This window comes from Microplitis demolitor, chromosome 7 (assembly GCF_026212275.2).
Source record: "Microplitis demolitor isolate Queensland-Clemson2020A chromosome 7, iyMicDemo2.1a, whole genome shotgun sequence".
In the NCBI taxonomy this organism is placed as follows: Eukaryota; Metazoa; Arthropoda; class Insecta; order Hymenoptera; family Braconidae; genus Microplitis; species Microplitis demolitor.
The window spans coordinates 3206280-3230826 of record NC_068551.1 but is presented as its reverse complement, the minus strand read 5'-3'; the positions used below and the strand labels follow the sequence as shown (position 1 = coordinate 3230826).

Here is a 24547-nt window from a genome sequence, read left to right as displayed (position 1 = left end):
AAAAAGTAAAAAAAAAAACTATTTAATATAGAAGAAACAAATTGTATGTAACAGGTTGTCTATAAACCGATGTAACATTATCATGGTTACGTCTTTTACCATTGAGATACAGGTGCGTATAATAATGAGCATGTGTAATAAGGTTACGTAGCAATAGCTATTACATTACTATACTTGTATATAATTTTTACAATTAATCCTGTAATGTACTTGATGATTTTAACTATTGATATAAATTAACTTTAAAAAAAAATTATAACTTTTTAACCTTACTAACTTTATATATATATATATATATATATATATATATATACTTCGAAGAGCTTTTGATAGTTTCTTATAGTTATAGTTTATCGCATTACTTTGAAACTATTTACTCAGTTGACTAACTTGGAATTATATATTTATATATATATATATATATATATATTAGAATTACAATAAAAATCTTTACTTGTTGCAGTAACATTTTTTTTATAAATAGTTCATTTTTTTGGAATAAATTTTTCAATGACAAAAAATATACAGAAAAAAAAAAAATTTAAGGCAAAAAATTTTGACTCGCGCCAAGAGAATTTTTTCTATTATGAATTGAAAACAGAAATTTTATTGGAGCGAAAAACAGTACACGCAGATAAATTTTTAGTAAAAATTATCCAAAAGTTTTGATACTGAAGACATGTAGTATTTAAATTTTTTTCATGCACATTGTAAAGTATACTACTCGATAGCATGTAAATAAACCGCAATTTCTACTAACCGTAAAAATTTAGTTACTGGTTAGATCGTCTGCTCAATTTCAAAATACACTAACTGATAAAAATAAAATTTTTGATATATGAATTGAATCATGTTCTCAAGACTGGAACTAAAAATTCTAATAAATTGATTTTTAAAAATTTGTCACTTACTGTGTTTTGAAATTGGGCAGCCAAGATGTCTACAGTAACAAATTTTATGGGTAATCTTTACTCAAAAATTATCTGCCTGTATCTTCAGGCAAGAAAAAATTTTTTTCTGTATATAAAAAATAGAAGTAAATCTAAATTTGAATTTTTGCACCTCTAATAAATAATTTAAAAAATACATATTTTTTGTAGTAAATAAAATTTTCTTACAATAAAATAAATTGACAATAAAATTTTTCCTCCGTGAACATTGAGTTTTTCATTGAAAGAATGTGTCTGTGTAAATGTATATATGTATTGGGGATGGAACGCGGTCAAACACTCGCGGTAAAGCGAACAGAACCGAATGGAAAGAAAGCCAAGGCAAAGAGTGAGTTACTATATGCTATATATATATATATATATATATATATATATATATAATATATACTATGGCTATGCTATTTTTCCGCCGGCAGAGATCGACGAATGGAAGTTAAGAGTTTGTTCTTGTGGATTCTCTCTTTCACACTTAACTCACAACTCGCAACTCGTTCGATCGCAACAACTCAACTCGTCGTCACATCACTCTACCCATGCTACGTTATACTACACATCATTCGCAAACTACGAGGATACCAAATGCATAAAACGGCAACGTCGCCTTTTACTGACGAATATCTCTTGTATTATGTGTACATCTATATATTTATGTATATATCTATATATATATGCATGCACAAAAATATACGCACATATCTTTACCGATTTGGCTGTTAGTCGGTCGGTCATCCGTCAGTCATTGGCCATTACTTATTCAACTTTCTTTCACTATACGTTCATCAACATATCTGTGTTTTATTTTATATTATTATTGCTTTGGTATATTTGTATATGCACTTTTTGAGAAAAACAAAACTCTAAAATAAAGGAAAAAACATATATGTAGCTTTACAAAGATGAAAACAAACAAATCATCAGCCAGGAATATACATAATGAGCTTAAACGAAAAATGACGACGATCAAAATTTTTATATATTTTTTTTTTCGCAACAAGTTTAACTTGTCATTGTTCAAAAATATTTTTCTGGCAAATGTTATTGGATGCAGTTTAATATTTTTAATAAGTATGTAAATATAATTTGTAACTTTTTGATACAAATTTCATATTTTATAAAACACTATACTGAAAAAAAGAATTTCTTGAGTAAAATTTCGAACACAAAAATTTTTGAAAACAATCCTGAACTCAACAGACAATTAAAAATTTTCGGATTTTTTTTTTCAACAAATCAATAAAAAAAAAAAAAAAAGAACTGAAAATATGCACATGTAGAAAATTAAAAAAACTATAGGTGCAATTTTTTCAAATATTTTTTTTTTTTTAAATTTGCCGCTCTTAAAAAAATCCAAAAATTATTAGACATCGGTTAACTTCAGTATCATAATTTTTTTCATCATAAATTGAAACTAAAATTTTCTTGCACCAAGAAATCTTTTTTTCTGTGTAGAAAATATTTCATAAAATAAACTAGTGATTAGCAATGACACTGTAACGTATAAATTGAAAAATCCAGATCCAGGCCAAGGTTCTCTTTACCTCCAGCACACCTTGTGATCTCTAGGGCATTGAGATTTACATGGGTAGAAATCAGCTGGTAAATTTTTTTTTGTTTCATAATTATTACGTTCTTTACCTAAAGCTTGCTATTGTTAATTCGCGTAATTTAAAACAAATAAGATTGTCAGAAAATAAACTAATCTAATGATGATAATATTTACATTTTCTTTTTTTCTTGTTGAATTTAAAATTAAATGATAAAGATAACTTGCGCTCTATATATAAATTCATGTAATTTTTATTTTCATTCTGGTTGTGATAATTTTTAAAAATAAAATTTTATTAATAAAAATATTATTGAAAAACTTTTTAAATTTTTTTCAAATTTACATAATAACGTTATTGTAAATTCATTTAATATAGAAAATAAAGGATTTCGTAATTTAATTTAATTACTCAATATAATTATAATTAGGTAAAATAAAAAACATAATTTTACTTAATTAGGAAACTTGAATATTATAGCAATTAAATTTTTTTACTTCCTTAAACAATGAAAAATTTTATTCATTATATACTTATCTTATTAATTGCTTATTGATTTTAATTACTAATTAAACTGAATCATTAATGTGCGACAATTTTAATGTGATATTACGATTGTATATTAACTAATAATGCTAATAAAAATTTTTTATGGTTTTTTTTAATCTAAAATTAATTATAATTGTCCATAAACATAATTATGATATTTCGATATAAAAATCAATAAAAAAAAATCCGATAATCATACTGATAAATATTTTATTTTAATAGTTAAATTGCTTATTATAAAACTGTTTCCCCCAGGTATAGCCATCAGTATTTTATCAAACTCATTCCTGTTATTCCGGTCCTACCTTTGCCACCTAGACCTTGCAGCTGAGACCAATTTACTACACCCCGTACCGCATTTACCTGGCGATGGTGTAATCATAATGGTTTAGGAATAAGAAAATCAGCCGGTTTTTAGATGACTGAGTTTCTCCCTCTACAATATATAATTCTAAGAATTTTAGCCCCGAGTTTAAAATTTTATAGAGGGAACACTGTAGACAGTTACTACTCAGGTCAAAAAAATAACTTGATTTTGACAGAGATTTTTTTGGACTTCCTTAGTTAACTTGATTTTGACTACACTTACTTTTTTTAACTTCAATACGGACTTAAAAATTGGACTTAAAAATTTAAGTCAAATAAAAGTCACGTTGACTTGAATTTGACTTATTTGGTGCAAATGGGTACTAAGTAGGACAACTTAGTCAAAAACAAGTCAACTGTGTTTTCATATCTTAAAATATTTTCATTTATTAAAAAAAGAACTTAAACTTGATTTGGTTCCGTCTTTCTAAACTTGTTTTATTTTAAACTTTGAATTACACCAAAATCAAGTAATTTTTTTTATCCTGATATCTATTACTTTTCGCTTGCTAAGCTTTAATACTTAAAAATTATTGAGGGTCTAAATTATTTTCAGAAGCCAGACATCCACAAGTTTTTAAATTTCGTACATTACCATAAGTAAATAATTAAATAATAATAATAATAAGTAGTAAAAAAAATAAATAATATTTACCCAGCATTTTCAGTAGTAAAAACAGATGTATGTCTCTTCCTTTCATGAGTAGGAATGAGCGCTACATGAGATCCTTTTCTTGAATTTCCCTCCGTTTTGAACAAGTTTTAAAAACAATTATCGTTCAATAATTTAAAAACTTTGACAATTATACTTTTTTAGCTTTAAATTTCACTCAATTTTTTTTTAAACGATAAAATTTTTTAAACACTCACGAGTCACTTTGTTTAAACACTTACACGAATTTTCACAGTTATCCAATAAATGTCTTTAATGTAATAATCCATATAAATTATTACCACTATCACAAGTACGGAGGAAGTAAGAGATCATTAACAATCACGTTAATTCCTGGAAGTTAGTCCACACAGTGGAAGACTACTTTTGTTTACAAAAATAAAAAAAAAAAATATGAAGACTGCGTGCGGATTTTACATCAATGTAAACCAGCACTGCTACCTCTTCAAATTTAAAATAATAAAAAATATCTGGTAGTACTGATTACCAGTGAGTAAAAAAAAAAAAAAAAAATTAAAAAAATTTACTACTTTATTGACTAAATTCGCAAAGCAAATCTATAAATCTTCAAATATGCGGGAACAAAGACAGCAGTGGCGGTGGCATTGACGTCGATGGACAGGTACAAATTATTAAAAAGACCTGTCACTTTCAACGACTAGCTAGCACAGAAATTCGTATTCTCTTTTTCTATGTCTCTTATCTTTATCTTTTTAAATTTATGTCCTTTATCTTTTATAATTTGTTTGTTAAAATTATTATTAATCAACAAATTTATTAATTGTGATTTATTTATTTATTAAGACCAACATCAGGGTGCCAATGACAACTTGGTTTATATTTCCATCCGTTTGGAATTGTATCTCGTTGATCCATTTGTGTAAAATATCTTTAATTATTTTATTTACGTTTTTTTTTTACACTTCCAATAAATTATTTATTAATTTTAATTCTTCATAAGTAATCCGTCTTCCAAGATTATCTGAAATAAATTTTTTTATAAATATTAATAATGAAGAAAAAAAGAATAAAAAAAATTATGCAAAAATAAAAGATTTAATTAAATATCATTTAATATCTAATCAAAAATTATGATTAAATTAATGAAATAAATATATACGTAATTTTATCTAATCTTTGATAATCCAATTGTGCAAAAATGAAATAACTGTAAATTTTAAATTTCGCTGATACAAACACAAGTTTTTTTGCCAGCAAAAAAATATGAGTATCATTTATCAAATAATAATAAATGTCCCCTGTCCTCTAATTTACTTATAATTTTTTTTTTATTGATATTAAACTATACGATAATTTACATGGCCATGCAACTTTTAATGACCGCATTAATTATTTACAGTTAAATAATCAATATGTATAATATATAATACTACAGTTTATACTTTTACACTTCACTGTTTTATACATTCACATGCATACATATAGACATTAGATTTTATTACCTATACGTCGATAGTTTCAATGATTGAAACTAAAATTTGTGTTTTTATCAATTTATCTAGATTCAAAATTTCAAATAAATTGAGTAAATAATTTAAAAAATAGTATTTATAAAAAATGCACTTATTAATTTCAAAAATTTCAAATGCCCATTTTTTTTTAATTTTATTTTTTTAACATTTACTCCAGTTGTTAATAATTTTAAATTTGTCTAATGTCTGCTACATTCATACTCCAAAAATTTATTAGCCGCCTAATTTTTTAATTTTTTTTAAAACGATAAATTATAGAAAAAAAAATATTTTAAGAAATTGCACTTATAGTTTTTTAAATTTTCTACATGTGCAATTTTTTTTTTTTTTTTTTTTTTTGTAGCAGATCTGCCGTAAAAAATTCGAAAATTGTCTGTTAACTAGGATCATAAAATTGTTGTAGCGGGAAAATACAAAAGATTTAAACTGACGTTATTTTAAATAAAAAATTAATTGTCCCATCGACACAAAGAATAAAACCGATCGCACAAAAGAAAATTTATTTCAATGCGTCCATTTACATCTCCATTAATCCTTCATTTATATATACCCCGAAAAAACAAACAAATGTACGCGCAAATAAAATAAATAAATTTTAAAAAAATGTAACACAACAAACATCCATGTTATTATACCTTTGTTATTTGTACAGGAAACCGCATAAAGTGAGTGTAGTTATTGTCATCAGATAAACAATTAGTCACTCGATGATTAAAATTTGCAATGGCATTTCGCGATCAACTAAACAGAAGTCTCTCCTTTTTGCCGGTTCGCGTAGGTTATGGACAGTTTCTCATCGAAAAACACCGCGGGGCGCCACGAGATGTTCACTCACTCTTTAATATCAGCATCAGCAGCAACCAGCAACAGAAACGGTAGCAATAAAAGACGTAGTAAGAGTAGTTACCCTTAACACAAGTATCAAGTTAACACTTATTATTTTTTCGTTTACACAATATGTCCGCTAAAAATAAAAAATAACTCATTATGGCCATGAATTTAATTCAATTTTTTTTTCATCAGCAAAAAAAAACAAATTTATTATTTATTTTTTTTTTTAATTTATTATTTAAACGTCAGCAATAATAAACGTTCTATTGTGTACTTTTATTATTACTTTTAATATATTTAAGACGTAGAAAATAAAAAAAAGAGTAATAAGTAAAAAAAAAAAAAAATGATAAAAAAAAAAAAAAAAAAACGTCAATATCGTTTGAATGCCCGTGAAATAAAATAAAACAAGTACTTTAATAATTACACGTGTACAACAGCCTATTTCACAGCCAATTTATTATTTTATTAGTTATTTCGTATTTTAAAAATTAAATATGTATATATACATATATGTACATAAAATATACATGCGTATGCGCGCGCGCGCACACTGTCTCTCACTTTGATTTAAAATGTATTGGTGTACGTGTGTGCACTTGATTAGCTGTGTGACGTCACGACACGGTTACATTTCTTGGATTGTCACTTGTATGTGGAAGAGATGGCCATGGAATAACGATTGGTTTTATTATTTAAATAATGCTGTTGTATAGTATTATTATTAAAACCACTTTATTTGTATATTATTTAGTAATAAATAAATTCTTAAGGATATTTACGGTGGGGACTATGGACAATTATGATGAACTTTGTAGTGGCGATAGGCCCGGCGACATTAAACAAGTGCCAACAACTCTCGTGAGCATACACGAAACAAACTGACTAACGCAACCAACCGCGAGTCCGCGAGGGTTTAACCATTACGTGTACGGTAAATGTAATAACCCGAAAGGTGGCGCAAATGGTTTATCATGGACACAAAACAGAGATGGATGAGAGCTCTTCCAATTTACGAACTCGTCGCTGTATCCTTTTAGGATAAAACCGATTACTGTCGAAATTTTACGTAACTCGACGAATATTAACGACTGATGTCGAATTTCAACGAAATCCGACGGTTATTGGCGATATTTTTTTTAATAAAGATTGGGATGTTGTATACTGGCATGACCGGGTAATTCAAATTATTTAATGGGTGATGATACTCAAGTTAGCCGAGGTCTGATAGTTTTTTAAATTTAAATTATAAAAAATAAATATTTTAAATAATTGCGCATATAGTTTTGTCAATTTTCTACATGTGCATTTTTTTTTTTTTTTTTTTTAATTTATTTGGCACGAAAAAGAAAACGGAAATTTTCATGAGTGTGAATGTAGCTGACGATTGTCAATTTAAAAAATTTCGAAATAAGCGAATTAAATGTAAATCGAACAAAATTATAAAAATGCGCATTTGTAGAATTTGAAAATTAATATGTGCATTTTTTTATTTTTGTATTTTGAATTGTTTAATCCGTTTATTTGTAATTTAAAATTTGTCTCATATCTGTTACATTCACACTCATAAATTTTCTAATGTGTGTTAACTTCTGGATAATTGGATGTCAATATAGATGACAATTGTCAATTTTTTAATTTTAGAATACATATCTAAAATGTGAGTAAAGTACAAATTTATAAATGCGTATTTGATTAAATGAGAAATCAGTACGCGCTTTTTTTAAATTTATAAATTGTCTCATATTTGCTACATTCACAATCGTGATGATATATAAATAATTATTTTTTTATAAAATATAAACTTTATTTTTAACATTAATTAATTTTATGTAAATTAACATAAATATAAAAATATATATTAAAATTTTTTTTTTTTTCATAAATTATCATGTTACTGAAGTTAACTGACGTCTAATAATTTTTTGACTTTTTTTAAACGATGAATTATAAAAAAAAAAAAATATTTAAAAAAATTGCGCCGATAGTTTTTTTATTTTTCTACATGTGCATATTTTAAGTTTTTATTTTTTTGTAATTGGTTTTTTTTTTAAATCCGAAAATTTTTGATTGACTGTTCACTTCAAGATTATAAATTATTACCAACTTTTAAATTGTTTTTTTTTAATATCAATTAAAAAAAAAAAAAAAAAACTAAAAATATGCACATGTAGAAAATTGAAAAAGCTATAGGTGAAATTTTTGAAATTTGTTTTTTTCATAATTTGTCATTTTAAAAGAATCAAAAAAATATTAGACGTCGGGTAACTTCAGTACCGTAAATTATCAAGTTCTTTTGTGTGCGTAAATTGTAAAGCCATCATTCGTCAGTGAGTAAAGTAATTATTTTCTACAACAATTGCGCTAATTAGATTTTTGTTAGCGTCCAAATTACTTGTTCGGCTCCCGGGCTAGACTGGCTTACGATTGTATAATTGAGAGTAGCCAGGAAATTTAAAACCAATGCTGGATGCTCTGAATTAAATATAATAATAATAATAATTTAAATAATTTATTTATTTGTGTGAAAATTTTAATAATTATATAGAGAAATTACCTTTGAGACCTAAACAATGTTTGTTTTTAAAAATTGACGAAGTTTTTCTATAATTCTGCTGCAAAATCGCACTGAGATTGTCATCATATCCATATAAGTAGCTGTCATTAAAGCAAAGGCTTCCATGGAGAACAATGTATTGCCTTTTATCAGACATCGTGCTAAAAAGTTATTTTTTTTTTTACTGGTAGGTTGAAACTTCTGAAATGAAAATTTTAGATGATAAGAGTAAAATCATAAAGCTATTGAATAATTTTTGAAAAAGATATATTTTATAATTACGTTTTAGCGGCTGAATAACAACAATACCTGACGGTAACTAGAATATTGTTTTGACAATAGTAAAAAGTAGCGCTAGTATTTCCATGGAAGTTAATTCTAGAGTAAATCGATTAACATAGTAATAATGAAAATATGAAATAATTGTTAACGCGAGTAAAGAGAATTTTTCATTGGACTTTAGATACTTTCAATGTGACGTCTACGTATGTAGGACGCATGTTGTATACTTGCCTTGTCATAGATAAAATTTAAAATGCATTCATTAGATAAATTTTTATATCTCTGATTAAAAAAAGTGAGTAGAAAAAATTTTAATGTTTTGTAATCTTTCTGATGAATTCTCAATAAAAATAACAAAGTATACGAAGACATTGAAAAACTTTTAGTGATTTAAAACTCTTTGAAAGTATTCAAAAAAATTGAGTACTTTTGTAAATTCGGAAGATTCAAAGCCTATGGAAGAATTAAAAAATATTTTTTTTCAAATTTTCCAAATCGCTTTTCTGAATCAGAGATTTCAACCTACGATTAATTGATTTGAAAACTTTAGGAAAAGGAAAACTCAAATTTTAAGAAAGATACATTTTTTTTTCAAACTGATAACATTATTTTTGTCTTTTAATTGTCATTACGTGATATAAATTGATTTGTATATTAAATTCTTTTTTGATATATTATAGAAATCTTTTTTTGTACTTTTGTAAATTGTAATCCACACATAAGTTAAATGATTAATGTGTACAATAATTATACTAATTAATTTTTTCTAGAGTCCAAGTTATGTATTCGGTAGTGTTCCCCTTATGATAGCCAGACTGGCTTACAACTTTATAGTTGAGACTGCCCAAAAAATTCAAAACTACTGAAGAATGCGCTGAAGTATAATAAATAATTAATAATGCATAAATTAAGTATATTTACATAAAGTAAAATAATAATAGTGACACTATACCTTTGAGACCTAAACGATGCTCGTTTTGACCAAAGAATGCTGTAGTCGTTTTGTATTGTTTTTTCAAAAGCGCACTGAGATTATCATCATGTCCATAGACAGAGCACTCATCATAGCTACGGCTCCCATGGAGAATAAGATATTTAATGGGCATCGTAGTTCAAAATTTATTTTCTTTTACTGTCAGTTTTTTAAATCTTTTGAAAATCAAGTTTTCATCAATAAAGTAATTCTATAAAATATTTGAATAAGTATATGAACTATTAGGTTTCAGAGGCTGAAGAACGTCAACGCCCGATGACTAGAAAATTTTTTATAAATAGAAAGTTTGACGTAAGTATTGTCAGGGAGTGAATCGTAAAAATGGATCGATAAACGAAATAAAAGTGGAAATGTGAAATAGTAACGAATACTAGTATGCCTATAGTATTTTTGAAAAGGCTTTAGATGCTTTTAATGTGAAGTTTATTTTTATGAAATGCGCATCTTGTATACTTGCCTTGTTATAGAAAAATTCAAATAATCTGCTGATTATAAAAAGTGTATTTAAAGGCCAGTTCTTCAATCTGAGGCTTCAATAATCCGGAATTTAAATATTATTCCTCGTGTAATAAATTAAGACGATAACTTAAACTGATTAAAATTTGTAGTTGAATTAACAGGAAAAATAAAATAACTATACATCTTCTAATTTGAATAAATTTTTTATAATTAATATTTAATCTACATTTATTATGGATTTAAGTAAATCTACATAACGCAAAAAATTATTCATAACATATTAAAAAACAATAGTTACATTTATTTATCAAATTAAAATACTTGTAGATGTATTATTGCTATTGCCTATTTATTACAAGATTCATCTCTCTAAGTATTTCTATAAATTATTGTTACGAAAATTAAAATAAACAGTGATTTTGATTGGTAGATTGCTCAATTTTAAAATTTTGTAAAAGTAAATTTTAATCGGCATATATATTTTTTTTTATATATATGTAAGCATTTTTCTACTTTGTGTAGAAAAGAAAACAATATTTCAAAAACGTTTTTCATACTGAACTCCGAAATTACTCAACCGTTCTTTTTTTAAAAAAATAAATATTTTTTATAATATTTAGACAGCCAAGGTATATTAGAATAATTTTTCGTAATTAGTATAATGATAACCACGATTTTTGATGCAATAGTATATTGTGTGACAAGAAATGAAACAAAACTATTTCAGACCAGGAGGAAATTGTCTGACATCATCCGCAGTCTGACATTGTGTTTCATTCTGAGTTACACACTAGATTTTTCATGATTACCTGCATTGGAACTTAGTTTCAGTGTCGCAGCCAGTCAGAAACAAGTTAATTTAAAACCAACTATTAGCGAAAGTGTAAACTGTCATTTGCAATTTATAATTAAGCAGAAACTATAAATAGTATTTATTATTGACACTAATTTTTATAAAACTTAGCCCTAAGAAAGTTTGAGTCTTGAATTTATAATGCCAAATATATCTTACGCCAAGAAATTCTTTTTTTCTGTGTATTAAACAAATGACAAGTATCAAAGTTTAAATTGCGAAAACCTTCGGTCAGTGGGCAGAAAAATTATTCGTTTTTTTTCCCCGAGAATCGAAACAAGTTTGTTTCTGCCGCTGATTGAAGACATTTACAATTTACGCGCCTGCTAATATTCATTCGTGACATTAGACTGAAATTCGCTTCTTTCGACTCTAGAGGCACTTAACTTAAGAGTTTTGATGCTAGTATCATGAAAAATATTATAAAAAATTATTTGGAACATTATATACAACCGTTTTATAAAAATCAATTCAAAATGTTAAAAAATACTTTTCGTCATTTTAAAAAAGATATGAATATTATCTTATAAAATAATTTTTGTCATTTAGTGTTCAAGTCTTCAGGTCTATTGGAACTTTAAAATTCTTTCTGTAACCAAATAGTTTGTGTATAATCTTTATTTGAATTTTGAGAAACTATTTTATACCCGAGGCTTCCTAGATGGTTCATAACCTCGATCATATTATCTAGAAAATCAAAATCAAAATAAATCCTCCATAACTTTATTACTAATTACATCTTATTATCAAAATATTCAAATAAAGAATTGGAAAACTATAAAAATTTGATAGTTACGATGGTAGTGATCGTCAAAGGAAGAAAAATCCAAGTGCGATAGCTCATGATAACGTTCTTCGTCAGTTAATCCTTTGACAGAACAGCTATTTTGATCGACTAAGCCCGTTATCGTAACGAATCGATACTTTGGTTTCATTTTAAGATATTTTGTATCTTATTCGAATAATAATACTGCAGTTCGTTGCAATCTGTGATATAAAATAATAATATTTGGCTGAATTTATATTCAATTTCCAATTAAATTCAAAAAGTAATTGTGTAAAACTTTTATGTTGATCATAAATATAATATTATATTTTTTATACTTATCAAATATCAATATATATATATATATATATGTTCAATAATATTTACACAAAGATTAAAATAAGACGCAATTATGATATAATTGCAGTTAGATGCTTTAAAAGAAAAAATATTGGATTTTGAAAATGGAATAAAAATTTTGCTTACCTGCGCGAAATTCAAATTTTATTTGAAATAATATTTTACGAATAAAATAACCAAAACATATAAATTATTAAATCACTGACGTTTTACACGTTTGGGAATTAAATTTCTGAGTGACGAATCAGCTGTTAGGTTATACCGGCAGAATCAACAATGGATGTTAATTGAAAACTACCGCTAATATGTTTATTATTTTTTCGATAAAAAATTTGAGAATAAATAATTATTATTTACAGTAACATTAATTATTTTCTTAATAAAATATGATTGGTAGTATTTATAATTATTATTATTTGTTTTTTTTTCGTGTAGATTTTGAAAATATTTCCCGCTACATCAAGATCTGACCGAAAATGATTATTTCGTGTTGGTATTTTTTTTTTTTTAAACAAAAAATGAAGTCTTACTTATTGTTCAGGAACAAAAAAATGTAAAACATTAAATATTATTTTAATGCTTTGATTAAACTAGTATTTGATTTTTGAATATTAATAACATTTAGTTTTTCAAAATAAGAAAATTTATAATGATATTGAATGTAGCAAGCATTAGACAATTTTTTAAATTTTATAAACTTGCTTGTAAGTAAAATTCAATTTTTAGTACATACACATTTAAAAAAAAAATTTTTTTTAATATTTTATTTTACTCTTTTCGTACCATTTAAATAAGTTTTTAAAAAATTTAAGAGAAAATTTAAAATATAAATAAAATTTCATCATAAAAAGCTCAGACTAGATAATCACACTTTGAAATAAAAAAAGTGTTCATCTCTACTCACAACTTTTGGTCATATGTAAATTAAATTTTATTTTTCAAAATTATACTCACACAGATTTTTTGATATAGGTATAAAGATATGAAAAGTGGGTTGCATTTTTACAGGCATTCAGACCAAGCTCAAATTTTAAATTATTGTCTATTCTAACATAATATATCACACCATAAAACCAAATTTGTAGTCAACCCAATTCAAAATTTTTCATATAATTCACTAAAAAATGGGTGAAGAAACTTTTGGATAGGGAAAATTAACACACTTTTCAAATAACATTAAAATCCGGTAAGCACTTCATATATATTCAACACACTGTAAAACGTATTTTATGTTCCTACAGAAAATTGTAGTTTTGCTAATGATCTTAAACACGGAACGTATTTAATGTGCGCTAAAATGATACACTTGTAATACGCACTTGGGTTTAGAGTGCGCAATCAGGGGTAATATAAACATGTTGGATTGTAAAATGGAATACTTTTTACCCGATTTCACTGTTACAGGATTATAAATTAAGAATTCATATAAACTAATGATAAAGACTCAGGCAAGAAAACTACGTCCTTAGACGTTTTATATAGAAATTAAAGTGCATATATACTCAAAATTTAAAAAACTCAAACGAAGCCATTTTGTACGAAGACTTGCTCAGGCAGACTATTATCAATGAAATACTTAATAGCTTCGATAATTACTAACGTTAATGACATCAAATCACTAGCACGTGATTTGCTGTCATAAAAATTTTTTTCAGCAATTGGTGTAATAACCAGCAATTCAATACAAAATTAATTTTTTAATAAATTTAATCGATCAGTCAAAAATACACTCGATACCATTTGGTTACTACAAGTTTAATAAATATCTCATTTTATTTTTTAAATAAACGTAATAAAGATTAGTTAATTAATGATTAATGCTATTGAAAGTTTTTCGAAATTTATACTTTGTTAATATGCCCCTCCCGCCCCTATATATTAGACTGTGTCAAATAAATCAGTATTTTATTTTTTGTGGTACCATACGAAAAATTTTTTGAATCCCCTGCTGGTTTTTCGATTTTATTTCGACTTTTAGGATCAATTGCTACTTGCAAACCAATTTTTAGCCCAATAGATCAGTAATTGAACATTTCATAAGAAAATAAGTGGCCGGAATCCCGAAATCGACCCATTTTCAGAACACTTCAGTGGCCATATAATGGCTGTTTCGTGAAGTTAAATTTCCTGCGGGTTTGTATTTCGACTTGGGGGATCGATCGCTAATCGCCAATCAATTTTTAGTTCAATAGATCAATAATTGAACATTTCATGAGATATTAAGTGCCTGAAATCACGATTCTGAATCATGAATGGAGTATAATCATCGTACAAATACGGTATAGCGAAAGCGTAAATACGGTATAACCACAGTATAAATAAAAAACAATTTTTTATATAAAATCCACTTAGTATTAATAATTATCTCTACTTATATAACTTATTTATAAAAAATAATTAATTATTATCTTCTTTTCAATAAAAAATACCGACCGATAAATGTCAGTCACGTGGTTGCTGTCATTTCAACATTTAAAAACCGCGCGAAATTTCAAATTCCCAAAATATCGATTTAAATTAATGATGAAAAATTTTAAAAATTCTACTCTAATTACACATAAAAAATATCATTTTATGGAATTTAAATAATTATAAAGTTCAAATAATTATTTTAAATAATTTAGAAAGAATGATTCACATATATATTTTGAATGTATAAAACATATAGTTAGATGCAAATGTAAACATAACCACAAAAAATTAGTGTCAATTGTCAACTAGTCAGTAATTAGTAATGTCAAAAAAAGAGGTTAATTGCAGAGATAAAAAATGATTTTACATTTAATATAAATATATATTTATGTTTATAAATAATAATTAAAAAATATATTATTTTATCGACTGATTAATTTATTTATATTTAAATAATATTGTAAATATGTCAGATTCAGTAGATATTGGAATGAGTGACATTGCGAGTTGGATTGCATCTGGTGCTATAATATTTGGCGGAATAATTCCTTACATTCCACAATACAGGGAAATTAAAAAAAATGAAGATGCTGAAGGATTTTCATTGTACGTTTGTCTAGCTCTTTTAATTGCTAATACATTGAGGATATTATTTTGGTAAATTTATTTTATTATTTGTATTTATTTATTTACAACACTACGTAGGCTAAATTTTATCAACTATTTGAAATTTTAAATGAAAAAAAATTTTCAATTCTGGGAATTTAAAACTAATTTTTCTTTTAAATTTAAATTTTTTATCTTTTATTTTGTGCAAAAAAAATTGAATATTTTTAAATAACAATTAAAAAAAAATAGTAGATAATTATAATACAAGGCTTCGTTGAATTTATAATATTTATCAAACATTAATTAAGTAATTAGTAAAAGTATGTCATATTATACATATATATATATATATTTTTTTTTTTTCAAGGTTTGGAAAACACTTTGAGTTACCTCTTTTGTTTCAAAGTATTCTAATGAACATAACAATGTTATTTATGATTAAATTATGCGTCAGCATTAATACCAAAAATCAAATAATAAAATTAAAAGATCGAGTATTCACAGGTATGTTAAATAAAAATTTATTAATTGAGGTCTGATATTTTTTAAACGAACAAGTACCACATACTTCATTATTCTGATACAAAAAATTTTTCAAATAAATTATATATAATTCAAATTTACTGTACACTTTATTTAAATTTGAATTATCAATTAGTCTATTGGAGCTCAAAGAAGCGCTCTTATAAACCGATAGGATTCCAATTGGAAAAAATATCAGTCGTAGAAATATTTATATCAGATCCTACTGGAAATAAATAGTATATATTTCTAAAAATTATTTTTCGATTGAATTAAATTTAAATTTTTCTATCGAGGCAATTAGAAAACTTTTTACTTTTAACCGGATCCGATTAAAAAGTTTTCAATCGGACTTTTTAATCAGAGACTAGTCAACCTCAAGAATAAATAAATCTACCACCAAAGTGGTGCTTGAAAAGTTAAAAAAATCTCGGATCTCAGTGAATAAATAAATAAAAATTTGTTACTAACATTTCTGCATAATCATTACACTAGAAACTATCACTCTATTATGTATTATTTAACTAGACCTTTTAGTTGCATTGTGTATTGCCATAACATCCTTGTTTGTATTCATGTAGTTTCCATTTAAAACTAATTCAAATAGATTTGGACATTAAATACTTTTGGAAATGGACAGACTTCCAGTCTTATTTGGACTTTGTATTGCTATTCGCCGCTGTCGGAGGAGTTATAATGTATATATTTGTCGATTACCCGATATTCGTTGAGACAGTCGGCCTATTAGCAGTTTTAACTGAAGCAATGCTTGGGGTGCCGCAGTTTTTACGCAATCTTGATAACAAATCAACCGAGGGAATGAGGTAAAATCTTTCTTCAATTAATTATCTTATTCTTTACATTCAATAATTATTATAATTTCCTTTTATCTTACTATCTTTTAATTTACCAACTACTTTAACTACACACAAAAAAAATAATTTCTTTGCATATAAAATTTTTTTCATTATGAATTGAAAACGAAAATTTTATTGCGCCTAAAAATCCTTTATTCTGTATAATAATAATTGAATTAATCCTAACTGTTCAATAATGTTAATATCTATTAATATATAATTTAAATTGCAGCATAGTAATGGTGACCATGTGGACTGTGGGTGATACATTCAAAACATGTTACTTCCTTCATCGCGAAGCTCCAGTACAATTTAGTATATGCGGAGCACTTCAAGTAATTGTTGATCTAGGAATACTTTTACAAGTATACATCTACAGAAATAACCCACCTATAAGACCAGTGCTACGAACAGACTGACGATAAGTCTGATTTTATTTAATTGATTAATTAAATAATTAACTGAATACTAATTAATAATTTTTTCACTAAAAAACAAAACCAAAAAAAAATATATATATATATATATATATATATATATATATATATATATATATATATATATATATATAATTTATGTCAATCTTTCTAATTGTAAGTTTGAAAACTTTATCATCTTTTTATTATATTGTATTTCCAATTCTTCCGACATAATATCAAAAACTAAAAACTTTTCCATGTATTTTGATGTTGATATTTAAAAAATAAAAATTATACAAATTTTTTAAATTAATTTACACTGTAAATTAAATTTATCTTTTAACTTTTAATGTATGAAAATTTAATATTAATAAATATATATAAAAAATTTTATTATTGTGTTGATTTGAATAAAATTTCATTTTTTTTTACTTCCGTAGAAAATGTTTTTGAATAAATCATATAAATTTAATTATAAAAATTACATATATTTTTAAATAATATATATTGCATATATTTGACTTCCCAAGGGAAAGTATATGATATGTATAATTTTATATTGAGTAATGAAATCAAAAAATTAAATTTAAGTACATTCAGTATTTAATTAAATTCAAATCAATTTTCTACATATATGAAATATATGTACGTCTGTATACTTTATATTTATGAGTAGTAAGTTGCCATGGCAACGTTTGTATCAACATTTGTATAGCAAGTATCAGTTTATTTTTATAATCACATTGTTTTGTAATTACTAATAATTACCACTTGAAAAAATACATTAAAAAAAAAAAATTTAATTTAATTTAAATTAAATCGTAAGAATGGGGGAAGATTTAAAACAAATCATCACTGAATTAAATAAATTATTGAATAAAAATTTCTCTTTGATATCTTTCAAGGCGCTTAGTTCTGTAGATTTATTGCAGGTAAATAATATTTTTTATTTTTACTACGTCTTGTGTTTAATTATTTGATTAATTAATTAATTGATTTATTGGCTACAGTTACTGAGTGATTTGTTGTCAAAAATAACAGAGACACCGAAAATAAATATAATCGAAGAAAATGTCGAGCAGTCAACGATCCGTATTCTGTCGATACTTAAAATACTCAAGTATCAAACAAATAAAGACTTTTCATTATTTAGGTATTCAATTTTATTTTTAGTAAAAATGAATTTATTAATCATGTGAATGATTTATTTAGACAAAGATTAATGAAAGGAGATCAAGATACAATTTACTCTATTTTGCAATGGCTTATTACCAATATCGATATCGCATGTAAACGCGCATATTTATCACGATTTTTGATAAAAGTAAAATTTAATTATTATTATTATTTATAACACAGTAATTAGCAAATATGTATATTTATATTTATTTTTTTTTTTAATTAATAGATTGAAGTACCAGCAGAATATTTACAAGAATCCGAAACATCTGCGTTATATGAAAGATATTTAGAACTTGTTGAAGAATTTAAAATAGTACATAAAGAACGCGAAGCCGGAATAAAGGTTTTTATTTTTAAATAATTTATTATAAATTTTATTAACGCATTCCATTTTTTTTAATTATTTAGCAAATTCTTTTACTGGAATTATTATTTTAAAAATAAAAAAAAAATTTAGTATCTTTTTTTTATATTGAAAGTAAAAAAAATCGTCGAAATTTCAATTTTTCCAAAAATTCATTATAATTAAATTTTTGAAAATGAATTATTCAAATTATTTATTCCCGAAATAATTAAAAAATTTACTGCAATCTCTATAATAATCTAGTTCATTATTGTTCATAATTAATTAGTAATCAATTAAAATTATCTAGTAGTAATTCCTTGTCATTTTTATTAAACAAAATAATAAATTTATTTAAAAAAAAAAAAATTACAATAAAAGGGCAATGAAGCTGCAGCTGAACTCAAATCAGATTTACGCGCCATGGAAAAAGAACGTCAAGTACTCGTCGATAGAATTGAAAAAATAAAATCTAAAACAACATCACAAGCTCATTTATTAAAAATCGCTCAAGAATTACGGATTGAAAAAGACAGAGATCATGAATTAATACTGCAACGAATGCAAGAAAATAAAGCTATCGAATCACTGCAGGTATTCAAATTAGATATAAACTTCCTCTTTATTTTATCATTTATTAATTATTAATTATCATTACCTTTAGTTATCATTACAAAAAGCTGAACAAAAGCTAGAAACTTTAAAAAAAATCGATGTGGAATTAACTCCACAATCACTACAACAGAGATTACAAGAAGAAGTCATGATACTAACGGCGATTTATAATGAGAAAATGGCTAAAGAATTGTCAGCATTGAAGTTGCATGTCAATGCATTGAATAATGTAACAAAGACACCATACATTGGACCGGATGACATAATAAAATTACGTCAACAGCTTGATGTATTGATACGGGAAATTAAAACACTTGCGGAAAATAAAGTAACTGAAAATGGAAGTGACAAAATAACTCCGTTCAGACAACAAGCGGCAGCAATTGCTGGTATTAAGCGAAATACTCTTGATAAATTGGAAAAAAATGAAAATGATTTGGCTGAATTAAGTATTAAATTAGAAAATAAACGCGCAAAAACGAAACATTTAACTGAAGATTCGATACCAAAAGGTGAAGATTTGAAACGTTATGTCGCGCGTTTGAAAACTAAAAGCGGAATTTATAAACGATGTAGAGCTGAACTGGCTGAATTAAGAGCAGAAGGTGGTATTTTGAGCAGGACAAATATTATCCTAGAATCAAAATTAACTGACAGTAAAACAATTGATACAATTAATATGATGAACTATGAGTACAATATACCAGATAATTTTAATGAAAGTAATGCTAGAGATATTAATTTGCAATTGACTCGTAATTTATTAACATTGAAATCTAAATTGTCATCGCTATTAAATGGTAAGTATTCTTATGCAATGACTGAAGTTAAATTTTCGATCACCATTAATTGGATTTCAAATTTTTAATTTTTTTAATGACCTTCAAAAAGTTCCCACAGTGAGCATACGGAAATGCTCTAGTTCTAGCTCTCGCTATATGGCAACACCTGGCTAAAGCTAGGGCTAAAGCACTTCCGAATGCACCCGGACTAAAAAATATACTTGAAATTTTTTATTTTAATTAATTATTCAAATATTTGAAAATTAAATTATTAGAATCTGGAGAAAAATTTTAAATTGTAAGTGAAAATAAAATGGTGGCAGAATATGTGAGAATAAAATTTTAAATATTAAAAAAAAACACTTGAGTGTTTAAACAAACCTTGGCGGAGAAATAATATGCAGAAGGGTTTCCTAATACACTTGGAGATTTGAATTAAATTGCTCCAAGTGTATTTCAGCTAAAAAAACGTCACTTAACTGCTATTTCCCCACCAGACGATGCCAGATGAGTTTGCTCAGGAACATGGAACTTAACAGCATCAGCTATCAGCCCAGCAGCAACACTTTACACAAGCACTGAACACTCAACTGAATCACAGACACTTTGCACAATTAAAATTGTAAAAACACTGCGCAATTTAATTAAACAATAACTGAACAAAAAATTTTATGGATAATTACACGACGCCACTACAATCTTATATTAATTTAAACGTAGAAAGAGGTCTAGACTATTACTGCCATTGTTGATGATACTGACTGTCGCTATAAGACCGCCAGTTGATACACAACAATCGACTTTGCGATTCATTCTCTCTCCCCCTACTTTAGCAAAAATGGAAACGTTGACTACAGCGCCGCGCAACAGGGACGCGCGGTAACGCCAACGGCGCGAAATTTCAAAATTGAAATTTGATAATTTTATTAAAATTCATTCGTGTGAATAATTATATTAATTTGACTAAAAAATATGCCCTAAATTTTGTATTTTTCGTTAACGATTCGTTAATTATTTTTATTGCTCGTGCGGTAAATTTAGAAAATCATAAGTCAAAATAAAATGGTGGCAAAATATGTTAAAAAAAATTTTCAATATTAAAAAAAAACACTTAAGTGTTTGAACAAACCTTGGCGGAGAAATAATGTGCAGAAGGGTTTCCTAATACACTTTGAGATTTGAATTAAATTGCTCCAAATGTATTTCAGCTAAAAAAAACGTCACTTAACTGCTATTTCCCCACCAGACGATGCCAGATGAGTTTGATCAGGAACTTGAAAGATATCAGCATCAGCCATCAGCAACACTTTTCACTAACACCGAACACTCAACACTCAACTACACCATAGACACTTTGCACAGTTTAAATTTTACAAATACTGCACAATTTAATTAAACAATAACTGAGCAACAAATTTTATGGATAATTACACGACGCCACTGCGATACTGTTTCAATTCAAACTTAGAGAAGGATCTGAACTACAAGTGAAGTTGTCGATGATACTGACTGTCGCTATCGATCCGTCAGTTGATTACAAAGTAATCGATTTTGCGATTCATTCGACTGTCTCCCCCCACTTTAGCAAAAATTTGAACGTTGAACACAGCGCTGCGCAGTGGCACTAATTTAGCGCGAAATTTCAAAATTGAAATTTAATAATTTTATTAAAATAATTTGTGTCAATATTTATATTCATTAGGGTGCAAAAATTATATATTTTTACTGACTTGAACTTGTTAATGACTTCAAGTAATTAATTTTTAATTTCAATTAAAATTTTTAATACTGCGCATTAAAAATTTTATTGTAAAGTGATCGTAAAGAAATTTAATTACATAGTTAATGTATGAAAAAAATATTAGCTAATTGACATTAATAATTTTGTTTGAAGATTTAAAGCCATTGCGACAAAAAAATTATGACGTTGAGGATAAATATGAACGCGCGAAACGCAGCTATGATTCAATTGCATCGAGTACACAGAATGCGATATCTAATTTGATGAACGACGTTGAAATTACAAGAAAACTTATTGAAAATGTTCGTATGCTCTTTTATATTGTAGTAAAAAAATATTTTGCTGTAATTTGTTTAAATATTTATTGTAATTGTTATTTATTTTATAGAATACTCAAGAAATTAAGGAGCTGGAAGGAAAAATATTGAAAATGAAAAAAATACAAAAAAATATTCAAAATGAAGTTCGAGTAAATTTTAATTATTACTTCTTAGATGAAAAAAAAATTTACGAATATTTTAGGTTTGATTATATTTTATTATTTTTATTGTAGTTTTATTCAAACCCTGGCAATGAAAAATCACTTCAAGAGAAACTGAGCGAGTCGATAATTGCCGAAGAAAAAAAATATAAATTGTTAAAAGAGAAAGAAAATACTTTAAAAGAGTTAGTTAAGCAGAGCGTAAGTCAAACTCATCAATGGACAAATCTTATTGCGTAAGTAACTTTTTTTTTTGACAAATGTTTTTTTTTTTTTTTTTTACTACAAAAAAAATAAAATAAATTTTTCTTTTAGAATTTTTAAATCTAAAATTGATAATTATGCTGAAAATAAACGACGTGACGGCATTGTCCTGCGTAAAGATGGAACTGAAACATTAATTTTGGAATAAATAACTAATAATATTGATAAAAAATAAAATTTAATTAAAAACTACTGCCAAGGGTAGACAGAAAATTATTATAAAAGTATCGAATAATTATGACTCGTAAATAAACTATTTTATTTATTAATTTGTCTCTTTATAAAAATACAAACTTTGGAAAATACTTGACAAATAACATTTGTGGCTATAAATATAAATATATATAAGATAAATAAGACATTATTAAATATTTACGTAGATTTCTTAAGAATATTAATCACAAATATTGAAGACCCAATTAAACAGATGGATAAACCAATTCCACTGATAAATTTGTATTTACGTGATTGGGTTTTAGTTGTATCGGCCTATAAAACGAAATTAATACATTGATTAATTATTACCATGAACATATAATTTATATTTGCATTAAATAAGTAAATAAAAAATAATTACTCCTTTCATTGATGTTAATAATTGATGTAGATCTAATTGAAGATTATTAATTTGGTCAATAGCACATTTAGTTACCAAACAAAGTGCCTGGCTAGCTCGTGTGTTTTTGTTCAGGTCAATAACAAAATCATCAGATTCTTTAGACAATTTGACGCGGTTGTAATTCATGAATGCTTGTAAAAATCCTAGTTGTTGATGGGAATTTTTAATTATTTCAGTTATTTTTTCTAATCTGTAAATTTTTTAAATTTAAATAAATTATTATTATTCATAACAGAATTAATTGTTGGTGTTGTTAATTATTTTACTTACTGGTTTGATGGATCGTCAAACAAATCAGTAAGTGGAGCCTTAGATTTACGTAATTTAGGACCTATTTCTTCAACAATATTATCAGCAAGTTCTTCACTAGCTCCCAGAGTGATAAAATCATCTTTTGTTAATTCAGACAATACGGATGTTGATATATTACGTTTTTTGAACTCTGGTATCAAGTGACCGGCATTAAAACCCTCAAGTATCATCGCCGTTTGCTGAGTAAAGCCAAAAACATCGTCGCTTGGTAAATTCATTTTTTTTTTTCTTACTGCTTTTATTTGAAGTTTTATTTTACTTCTGTAACTTTTTATTTGTTTAGTTAATGTTGCTGTTTTTTAAAATATAATTATTCACAAAACATTTGATGAAACACAAGAAAATATATCAGGAGCTCATGATGATGCAGGAATATATGCACGTGGTATAGGTTGGAAGGAGAAATCAGCTGGTTTAAATAAACACAATTCGGCGGTAAATTTAAATCTACTATTTTGAACATTTTATTTTTTTATACTGATCTGAATAAGATAAGTAATTAATTAGTTATTTGAATAATCAAAAATTATTTTAAATAATTTCAACTCAACTCTGAGCAGGAAAGAAATTAAAAATTAATTCATGAGAATGCACCCACAAACAAATTTTAATAAAATTATTAAATTTCAATTTTGAAATTTCGCGCTAAATTAGTGTCACTGCGCAGCGCTGTGTTCAACGTTCAAATTTTTGCTAAAGTGGGGGGACACAA

The 24547-nt window shown here is 26.0% G+C and overlaps 4 protein-coding genes across 13 annotated transcripts in view; 2 read left to right on the top strand and 2 right to left on the bottom strand.

Moving 5' to 3' along the window:
• Positions 1-14226, bottom strand: part of LOC103576844 (nuclear receptor coactivator 2) — a 54926-nt gene extending 40700 nt beyond the window's left edge. For 4 of the 7 annotated variants that reach the window (XM_008557244.2, XM_008557248.2, XM_008557249.2 and 1 more), the window contains exons 1-4: positions 7189-7286; positions 6211-6539; positions 4613-5064; positions 4065-4442 (exon numbers count right to left, since the gene is read on the bottom strand). The gene's annotated coding sequence lies outside the window, so the exon portion shown is untranslated. Of the gene's footprint in view, positions 1-4064; positions 4443-4612; positions 5065-6210; positions 6540-6833; positions 6951-6970; positions 7287-13631 lie in introns of those variants that run through there. The other 3 variants (XM_008557245.3, XM_008557246.3, XM_008557247.3) reach the window with 3 other exon arrangements.
• A 688-nt stretch (positions 14227-14914) lies between these two features.
• On the top strand, positions 14915-17577 carry LOC103576843 (solute carrier family 66 member 2). 4 transcript variants are annotated; one of them, XM_008557240.3, is made up of 5 exons: positions 14915-14978; positions 15563-15746; positions 16066-16202; positions 16828-17044; positions 17310-17577. In XM_008557240.3, the coding sequence occupies exons 2-5, from the start codon at positions 15580-15582 to the stop codon at positions 17494-17496; spliced, it is 708 nt and encodes a 235-aa protein (XP_008555462.1). In that variant the 5' UTR covers positions 14915-14978; positions 15563-15579; the 3' UTR covers positions 17497-17577. The 4 variants fall into 4 exon arrangements, with proteins under 4 accessions (XP_008555462.1, XP_008555461.1, XP_008555465.1 ...); XM_008557239.2 differs by lacking the exon at positions 14915-14978 and adding an exon at positions 15372-15426; XM_008557243.2 differs by lacking the exon at positions 14915-14978 and having other exon boundaries at positions 15378-15746; positions 16861-17044.
• A 746-nt stretch (positions 17578-18323) lies between these two features.
• LOC103576919 (intraflagellar transport protein 81 homolog) lies at positions 18324-23052 on the top strand. Its single transcript, XM_053740450.1, has 10 exons — positions 18324-18428; positions 18507-18649; positions 18709-18820; positions 18905-19021; positions 19403-19615; positions 19686-20436; positions 22313-22461; positions 22548-22622; positions 22713-22876; positions 22956-23052. Exons 1-10 carry the CDS (start codon positions 18324-18326, stop codon positions 23050-23052), a joined length of 1926 nt encoding a protein of 641 aa, XP_053596425.1.
• Positions 23053-23156: 104 nt separating this feature from the next.
• Positions 23157-24214, bottom strand: LOC103576841 (uncharacterized). Its single transcript, XM_008557237.1, has 3 exons — positions 23794-24214; positions 23482-23713; positions 23157-23393 (listed from the first exon to the last, which is right to left on the bottom strand). The coding sequence occupies exons 1-3, from the start codon at positions 24051-24053 to the stop codon at positions 23277-23279; spliced, it is 609 nt and encodes a 202-aa protein (XP_008555459.1). The 5' UTR covers positions 24054-24214; the 3' UTR covers positions 23157-23276.
• Between the last annotated feature and the right edge of the window lie 333 nt (positions 24215-24547).

What these genes read in the sequence shown, in the direction of transcription:
- LOC103576843 (XM_008557238.2), top strand. Translation starts at nt 15,556, where the DNA reads ATGTCAGATTCAGTAGATATTGGAATGAGTGACATTGCGAGTTGGATT. An exon ending in ACATTGAGGATATTATTTTG is followed by an intron (nt 15,747 to 16,065) that starts GTAAATTTATTT and finishes TTTTTTTTCAAG; the next exon opens with GTTTGGAAAACACTTTGAGT. An exon ending in AAATCAACCGAGGGAATGAG is followed by an intron (nt 17,045 to 17,309) that starts GTAAAATCTTTC and finishes TTTAAATTGCAG; the next exon opens with CATAGTAATGGTGACCATGT.
- LOC103576919 (XM_053740450.1), top strand. Translation starts at nt 18,324, where the DNA reads ATGGGGGAAGATTTAAAACAAATCATCACTGAATTAAATAAATTATTG. An exon ending in TATCACGATTTTTGATAAAA is followed by an intron (nt 18,821 to 18,904) that starts GTAAAATTTAAT and finishes TTTAATTAATAG; the next exon opens with ATTGAAGTACCAGCAGAATA. An exon ending in CAAGAAAACTTATTGAAAAT is followed by an intron (nt 22,462 to 22,547) that starts GTTCGTATGCTC and finishes TTTATTTTATAG; the next exon opens with AATACTCAAGAAATTAAGGA.
- LOC103576841 (XM_008557237.1), bottom strand. Translation starts at nt 24,053, where the DNA reads ATGAATTTACCAAGCGACGATGTTTTTGGCTTTACTCAGCAAACGGCG. An exon ending in TTTGACGATCCATCAAACCA is followed by an intron (nt 23,714 to 23,793) that starts GTAAGTAAAATA and finishes AAAAATTTACAG; the next exon opens with ATTAGAAAAAATAACTGAAA. An exon ending in TATTAACATCAATGAAAGGA is followed by an intron (nt 23,394 to 23,481) that starts GTAATTATTTTT and finishes TTCGTTTTATAG; the next exon opens with GCCGATACAACTAAAACCCA.